Here is an 8,895-nt window from a genome sequence, read left to right as displayed (position 1 = left end):
TGACATCTAATTAATGTAATGAGGAAGAAAATACATTAAAAATAAATGCACACATCTCAGAACATAACATGCTATCATGTATAAATAATGGAATAAATGAATAAATGTCATCCAATCACCAAAGTAAAGAATAAGTTTATGCTCTCATAGAGCTTACAACCAAATCGAATTTATTCAATTTTATTGTATCAAAGCACGGAATCATGATAACCAAAGAGGTATGCTAAGTGGACTCGGTGAAGAAGCCATTCACTTCCGCCGCAATCTCCATACTAGTGAGCTGATCCTCCTCAAAAATTATCTTGGAGGCAGCATCAATGTCTAGTGGCGGCGCCGCCGAGGCGGCCATGTGGTCAACCTCCATGGCGACGTGGGCGTCGGTAGAGACCGCCAAAGCTGCCGCGATGGGCACCACGGGGGTCGCCTCTATAGGCGCAGCAGGGGGAGTAGCAATCATCACGGGTGCCGCCATGGGCGCCGGTGGAGCTCCCTCCTGAACCAAGGCGAGGTGCGTCTCACGTGCCTTCCGAGCCTTATATGCATCAACGACCTCCGGTGGTGCGCGGCACTGGCGGGAGAAATGCTCCACCGAGCCACAACGGAAGCAGTCCTGAGGCCTTTGCCCTCCCTTGCCCGGCTTGTTCTGCTTAGCCGGGGCGGGGGGGTGAGGGCCCTTCTTCTTGCCCTTCCGGCCCCTCTTCTTCTGTTGAGGCTTGCGGACTTTGAGAGCGTTCACCTCCTGGCGAGAACTCCCCCCAAGTGGTTGCGCGACAAAGTTCTTTTTGAGAACCTCGTCTTGCGCCTCGCCACCTGGAGGACGTCAATCAACTCTGAATACCTCGTGTAGTTCCCCTGGCGGTAGTTCCGTGAGGACTGGACCGCGTCGGGGTGGAAAGTGGATAGGGTTTTCTCAATCTTCTGGGAGTCGGTAATCTCAGTACCACACAACCGAAGAGTCGTACAAATCCGGTGCAGGGCCGAATTGTACTCCCCAACCGTCTTGAAGTCCGCAAACCTCAGACGGATCCACTCTGCCTCTGCACGTGGCTTCACAGTGTACTTCAGCCGTTCAAACCGCTGCTTAAGAGCGGTCCAGAGGCCAGAAGCACTGCTCTCAGCCATATACTCATCTTTCAGAGTAGGTGACAGGTGATGACGGAGAAAGTGCAGAGCCTGCGCATTCTCAGTCTCGAACTTGGGATCAGTAACGGCCAGCTGGGCCCCCTTACCGATCGCCCTCAGGAGGGTTTTGCCCTGGAGAAAGATCTCGCAGTCCGAGGACCATGACAGGTAGTTCAGCCCTGTCTGGGCCAACTCAGGAAACTCCTTGTGGACAATTCCGGCCATCTGCGATTTATGCAAAAATCATGAGATTACAGCAGGTAATCTTTTGCACAAAGCGATGTTGATAAACTTATTCAATAAAATGACATTTCAATATTTAAAACATGCTATTATATGACTTACTAAATGATTAAGAGTGCTAAACAATTAATCTACAGCAGTAAAATCATACAATAATATCATGTTACAAAAAATAGCATGTTAAGCGCATCTAGTATGTGAAAACTAGCCCAAAAATTGAATTCCCGAGGTATTTTTAAGCCCAAATTCGCATTTTCAGCGAAAACAGACAGTTCCAGGGGGTCTACGCGAAATATTGCTGCAGGAATAAAAATCGCGCGAAAACTGAAAACTACAGGGGCTAAACCGCAATTTTTTTACGCGACAGCCGGCGCCCCTCTTCATTTTTTTTATGGAGGGATCCCACGGCCACGGCCCATCCGGCCCAACAGCCAGCGGGCCGGCCCAGGCACTGCGCTCAGCTCTTGCCCGCAGCGACGCTAGGGTTTCCCCTAGCGCCCAGGGTGCGGCGGCGGCCTGGGGCCGGCCAGTTCGCGCGGCGGGGGCTGGCGCCACCCGGCGGCGGCCAAGGCACGCGCCGGCGGCGGCCTGGGGCCGGCCAGCTCGCGCGGCGGGGCCTGGCGCCACCCGACGGCGGCCTGGGGCCGGCCAGCTCGCGCGGCGGGGCCTGGCGCCACCCGACGGCGGCCAAGGCACGCGCCGGCGGCGGCCTAGGGCCGGCCAGCTCGCGCGGCGGGGCCTGCACGCGGGGGCGGCCGGGGCTGGCCATGGCCAGTGGCGCGGCGCGGCCACGGGGCGCGGCACGGCCACGGGACGGCGCGCGGCTACGGCGACGTCCACGGCGGGCAGCACGGCCACGGGACGGCGCGGCCACGGTGCGTGGCGCGCGGCTACGGCGACGTCCACGGCGGGCAGCACAGCGTCATCTGGACGCCGGCCTCGGGATGCGGATCTTCGTCGTGTTCGTCCGGAACTCCGACGGCGCATGGCACAGCTGGTGCTTTTGCGGCGGTACCGTGATCATCTGGGTCGCGATCTGTGCCGACTCCCTATAGTGCAGTCAACAAGTCCCTCGTGGTCCAAGAACATCGACATTGGTCGGCGACATGTTCGTCCGCTCGGTTCTTGGGAGGAAAATCTGCACCATAGGTAGATCAAATCCGAATAATAATCTAATCGCAAAAACGGAATCGTAGTAACGAGAGGAATCCATTTTTGCAAAAAGTGGGGATCGGATCTTATACCTCCGCGGGATCGACGAAAACCTGCGTGATGCAGGCTTGACGCAGGCTTGACGCAGGCTTGACGGAGAGTTGATGGAGCGAAGCGTGCTGATAACGTGTTCCGCAACTCCGCCGGCGAGTCCGGTCCGAGGTTGCGGAGCGAGAGCGAGCGTCGTAGACGAAGTAGTCGATGTAGTCGAAGTATGCGAAAGTAAAATGACACAGAGAGATGGAGGAGACCAGCTTTATTAATCAATGATCAAGGATTACAATGATAGCTCCTCGTTGCTTTATATAGGGGGTAGGGGTCAAGGGATAAGTACCCACTTAACGTAAACTGGGGGAAACGGGAGGGGCTAGCCCGTGCGATACGCACGAGGCCGCCGCCACACTCGGTCGCCCCGGTTTCCCAACAGTCGCACCGCTGCCGGCCGATTAGCTGATAACCGAATTTAGTTTTTCAGACTTGTTAACTGAATTAGCCCATGTAGCCCTTGCTACTTGTACATTTTCAGACTTGATAACTGAAATTACTTTGGGAAAAGAGATTAAGCATTCCATTTCCTTGCACAAATAAATCGACATGAGGTTACCTTGCCATCTGCGGACCTTTTGTTCGTATACCTTTTTCGGACGTCAAAGCCCTTTTGACCACCACAGCTAAGCGAAAATGCCCAAGCTTCATCTGAATTTTTTAATTTCATGCCAATATGAGGTACCAAACTGGACAATATAGCTCTGCAATTGAAAAGTAATCATGAACACAAAAAACTTGTGCAAGTGCCATATTTCAGGACGAGAGAAAAGTAAATGTGAAAGGGAAAGCTTGGTAGCTCATGTTGGATGGTACGATGGTACGATGTGTTAGCCTCTTCTTCCATCTCAATATACAAAATACAACCCCGGCTGATTCTTCTTTTTATAAAAGGGAAAGCTTGATCAAGTTGAAAGCAGTCTTACGATCAAAATTCTGTCAGTTCTAGTGAGCTATTCATAGGAACATGGCATGAGAAAGGGAAACTTCAGACTTACGCACCGGATTGAAAAGGAGAGCAGGTCGTCCTCACCGGCTGCTTCTTCCACGAATAAAAGGCAGAGGTTGATCAAGTTGAAAGCAATCTGATGTTCCTAATTTCAGTTAGCGATTCATGGGGAAGATAGCAGGAGAAAAGCAAACAGACGTACAAGATTGAGCATGTCGTTCACCAGAACGCAATTGAAGAACAGAGTAGGTCATTCTCCAGCGATCCAATCCTTCACCAGAGTGGGCTTACCCTGCGGCTCGACTCTAGGGCCTTCCTCCGGGAGGAGCAGGGCCGGCACCAGAGCTACAGGTCCCATGTGCTCGCCCGCCTAGGCCGCGACTCCCCGGGCCGCCGACGCGATCTCCCGCGCCGACCTGAAGCCGGCCAACACCACGCCGGTCTTTGAGTCGTCGACAACAGAGATACAGGGGCCGTGGTGTCCGGCGCCGGGCAGGGCAGCGGCGAGTACTTCTCGCGCGGCAGCTCTCCATGGTGCTCGGCGGCGGTAGCGACGTCACCTGGCCGCAGTGCCAGCCCTGGGACACCTTATGTAGATCCACTGGCACGTACAGGCCCGCCATCGCCTGCTGCCCTTTCGCCCTGCCATCCATGATCCAGCGGCAGCGCGGGTGAGGGTGGCGTGCCTCTCAAAGCAAAGAAGATAGGGGATTGGTGGCGGGGGGGGGGGGGGGGGGGGGGGGGGGGGCAGGGGCGGCGGTAGGGGTATTCTTGGGTCTTCATGTGAATACCCATGATTTTTACAAAACAGTGTTGATTTTGGCAAAAGAGTGACAATTTTTAAAAAAACAGCAATGATTTTGGCAAAATGAATACACATGATACCCGGTTGCAAATTCCTGAAGCTGCCACTGGTGGGGGCGGACTTGTAGTTGGGTGCGCGCTCGCCGCACCGATGTGCCCTTCGGTGTGTTGGGGCTGCTTTTCTCTTCGGCAGCGACACCTAGGACCTGCGGGGTTCAACCTATCCTTCCACCATCGATTCCTTTTCTGCGGAGGCGCAACCGGCTAGGGTTAGGAGGCTATGTCATTAGGATTCGGGAAGGATGTGAGGGACAGAGCAGGCGGAGTACGAAAAAAACAACGCCTTAGTATTGAATCGTTACTTTTCACTTACTGGTGGCATGGTGGGTAATTTTCTTCAAAGGTGGAGTACGGTCAGTCAATGCAATTTACTAAGTGCACACAGAGTATGACAGATTAACGTTAGCTGTTAGATTAAGTTTAGTGGGCCTAATCATGCGGCGGTAATGGGTCCGTGTACATTTCGTGGGGTGCGTTTAGAAAAGTTCTTGTTTGATTGTTTAATATTATTATTAATTATTAATAGTAGTGAAGTGAAGTGAAGATGAAGATTAATCAGGCGGATGAGATCAACACATGTCGCAGGCTCTCGAATGTCAACAAGTCATCTATCGACGTAGAATGATGCGTGGTCCAAGAACAATCAAGCTGCCTCTCGTTACCGCCGCCGCCCTTCGTCCGTCATTTTGTTCACGGAGGAGCTTGTGGGTCATGAACTCTCTGTCATCAACAAGGCAACCATCGACATAGAAGAGTGCATGGTCCAAGCGCACTCAACGCAGTTAGTTTTTTTTTTTTTTTTGCGTGGTTAGCTGGAAGCAACAACGTGATGGCCATTGGATCGGATTGTACACAGAGCTGATCCGACGCTAAGTTAAATAAAACGATTGTACACAGAGGTCAGTTCTGGTGGCCGATCGGGCGAGGCGTCGGGTCGGTTCGTGCTTCCCACGGAAACAGCGTGGGCTTGGGCCGTCGGATGGTTATTAGTGAGGACCGAGATCGAGTGATCGACGGTCCAGAGGCACATCGAGGGCGACGAAGAATCGGACTGCGGGACTGAGTTGAGTAGAACGCCTTCCCCGGTATATCTCCCGGCCCCGACCCCGGCCAGGGCCTACGAACTCGACGGAAAATCTCCCCCTCGTCCCTGCAATCAATCTCCGGCGTGCCGCCGGCCGAGTTATTTTCGTCCCTGCGTGCGTTTGTTAAGTAATATTGTACGACCGCGCGTGATCTCCAAACCCTCCCCCCTCCCCCGTTGGAACGGCCGCTCCCTGGTCGGTCGACTCGATCGACCCTCGCCGGCCGGCGGCATGAGCCGCGCATCACCGTGGACGCCGACAAACGCCCAGCCAGGTCTCCCTCTCGATCGGACGATCAATGCCCTCGATCGCTACTCTACCTTTCAGGATTATTAATATAATTGCTACCGCCGTACCCAGGCCTCGGGTAACTTCTTGATCGAGTAGGGTTGTCCGCCCGTGTGAGACTAAGCTCTCGATGATGCTTGTCCATTTGATACTCCAACGAATTTCGTACATGTCGTTTGCGTCGCTTGTCACTTGTCAGTACATGCAACGGCTTCAGTTTTATCAAAGCTAGTTCGATTTTGGTATACTAGTTTGTTAGGCCTGAATTGATGTTACATTGATGTTTCTGAACTGAAACATTGTGCATCACTCTCTTTTATTCCAGCAGGTTATCGCGAGGATAAGAAGAGGAGGTTACCCCAAGGACACGCTGGAGAGTTAAGCAGCAGATCAGCACATGAAGATCTGGATGACATGTTTGCATCGCTGTCGATTGATAGCGTCCTCGCCCATGAAAATTCAGGTTGTGCTGCTACTTCCATTTGTCGGCGATCCCATTTATAGCTGTTTAATATCAAATGAATTTTGTCTTCACAAAAGCAAATAATCTTGTCTCGGGCCATCATTGATATGGTGTTCAAATGTTGTCTCTGCTGGTCAAAATTTCTATATCCAGGCTTGATGCTTCGTACGGGAAATCCACATTCTACCGCTCTTATTAGGAGTCACAAATTGCTATTATATTACTGAGCTCTCTATTCCTTTTATCTATTTTTTACCGTAATATTCCTTTTATGTTTGGAACGATAAATCTATTTTGTATTTATTTCAGGAGACCGTCCCAAGGATAGGAAGAGAAAAGCATGCCAACAAAATGCTGGAAATTTGACTAACACTTTACCAGATGATGTTTTCGAAAATATGTTTGCATCGCTTGCAATCGAAGATGCTAGGGTGACTAGTACTGCTTCCACGAGATCGTGGAAACGCGGACCTATTATTCTTGATGACAAAATTCTTGCTGAAGGCAATTCAGATTGCACCACTTCCACTGACTCTAGGAGGCCAAGATCAGAGGTATTCATTGAAAGAGCAAATGAACTGTTGCTGCACCATGATGGAACTGGCGTTCGAGTGTTTCAGGTTCGTTTTGATTTGAACTCCACTCATGCTGCCCACCTTGACAAATGGGTCCAGTTTGCGTCAGAGGTGGGTGCAAAATATCTGAAACTTAGCTTGGGTAAAAACAAGACATCTTGTCCGGAGCATTTGGTGACTGCAAATCGTTATACCTTCCCTTTGCATTGCTCCGGCGATGCACAAAGGACCTCGATACGGAAGCTAGACCTAAGGAATTGCAAATTCACTCCACCGCTGGATTCCAGTGCCTTTTCGTCCATCTTATACCTTTTTCTAATACGTGTCACAATAACCGACTCCGGCATTCAGAACATTTGCTCGTGTTGCCCTTTTCTCAGCTTTTTGAGACTGGGGCGCTGTGACGATTTGGTTAATGTAAGGATTTCCCATGAATTACTGTTTCATTTGGATATATTTCATTGCAACAAGCTGGTGAGTATTGAGATTCACGCCAGCAGACTTCTCGGCTTTGAGTATGATGGACATGAGGTACACATCAATTATGCTAGTACCCCAAATATGAGGTTCTTGGTAAATAAGTTCGGGAACAGAAATTGTTCTCTTCCGAATAATTTAGATGCCATGAAATGGATCAGCAGAATCACCTTGACATTTTTTTCGCCATTGGAGGTCAGTTCAGATCTATTTTTTTTGTTCCTCTATCTTCAAATGTTATGCAATCACTCAGTTGGCAGTTTCAGTGTTGTAGTAATAATCAATTTCCATAACTGTTTCTTTTTTCCCTTAAAAAAATGACTGTTTCATTTGCTCTTCTGCAGGAGCCCGATTTTATGCTTTACGCGGAGAAATTCATGGCATTACAGTCCATCCATCTGTTTATTTTGCCATCTTGGAATAATGTTCTCGCAATAGCTAATCTCCTTAAAGCAACTCCTGATCTTAAAAGACTTCGTCTAGAAGTATGTCCTAAATGCTCTCCTTTTTGTTGTTCTTTGCATAATTTTTTTATTCGAATGCAGATGTTTTTTCATAGATATACAAAAATTAATTATCTTGTTAGCCCTCTGTTTGCAAAAGTACTGGCTTACAAGGTTAGGATAAATGAAACTACTTCATCCAACATACTTGTGATAACAGATCAAATGTACTAGTGGCTTCCACTATGGTTATTTTCCGTTAACACAATGAATTTAGTTGTGGGGTAATTTTTCTTATGTACTCCCTCCGTAAAGAAATATAAAAGCGTTTAGATTACTAAAGTAGTGATCTAAACAGTCTTATATTTCTTTACAGAGGGAGTATACATCAAATCCTTCTTTCGGTCTGTAAACGGCCCGTGTTTTGTTTCCAAGAAAGCACTTATTATGTGGTGTCTTCTCATAGAATAATTTACCAAAAATAGCATGAAGAATTTATATTAAATCACATCCATGCAAGTTATCAAATTTGAATACAGCTCCATGCTGACAAGGATTGAGATGTCAATTTCTTAGACATAACCTGCACTGGTGGCCAAACCAGTGTAGTAGTATTACTTTATATGAGTTGAGGGCAATGCTATACCCAACAGATTGAATCACTTGCTTTTGGATCATGTAGCTTATGCTGGTGGCTGCCACTATGGTTGTTTTTGTAAGTCGAGATTGAAACCCTGCAAAAGGAGCCTGGAAACATTTGCATCTTTCAATCTGTTGCATCACTACATCATGAACTCACCACACCTTGGGCCTTGCATGCAGGCACGCAGCGGAGACCACCATTATCGGGATGACGTCCAACTCCAAGTCAGCTGGCCCGAGGGTATCTCCCTCAAGAGTCTCCGTTTCATCACCGTGGGCGGTTTCACCGCGCAGGCCCCGCTGGTCGAGCTCTTGGTGTTCATGGTGCACGCGAGCACTGGTTCCGGGAGGACATATCTCCAGATCGACCCGCACCACCATCTCTGCAAAGGGCTGGGCAGGTGGGTCAGGGAGGACGTCGGCGACGAGCCGGCGAGGGACCGCGCGAGGAAGGCCGCCAAGGAGATCCTCCACTCTCGGCTCCCGC

At 49.9% G+C, this 8,895-nt stretch overlaps 1 protein-coding gene across 1 annotated transcript; it reads right to left on the bottom strand.

Moving 5' to 3' along the window:
* Positions 1 to 223: 223 nt before the first annotated feature.
* On the bottom strand, positions 224 to 1,347 carry LOC141023072 (uncharacterized). Its single transcript, XM_073499381.1, has 2 exons — positions 963 to 1,347; positions 224 to 810 (listed from the first exon to the last, which is right to left on the bottom strand). Exons 1-2 carry the CDS (start codon positions 1,345 to 1,347, stop codon positions 224 to 226), a joined length of 972 nt encoding a protein of 323 aa, XP_073355482.1.
* Between the last annotated feature and the right edge of the window lie 7,548 nt (positions 1,348 to 8,895).

This window comes from Aegilops tauschii, chromosome 5 (assembly GCF_002575655.3).
Source record: "Aegilops tauschii subsp. strangulata cultivar AL8/78 chromosome 5, Aet v6.0, whole genome shotgun sequence".
NCBI lineage: Eukaryota > Viridiplantae > Streptophyta > Magnoliopsida > Poales > Poaceae > Aegilops > Aegilops tauschii.
This window is presented reverse-complemented; position numbering and strand designations above follow the sequence as displayed.

Coding starts and splice junctions, on each gene's coding strand:
- LOC141023072 (XM_073499381.1), bottom strand. CDS start 1,347: ATGGCCGGAATTGTCCACAAGGAGTTTCCTGAGTTGGCCCAGACAGGG. Junction 811..962: donor TTCGGCCCTGCACCGGATTT/GTACGACTCTTC, acceptor GACGTCCTCCAG/GTGGCGAGGCGCAAGACGAG.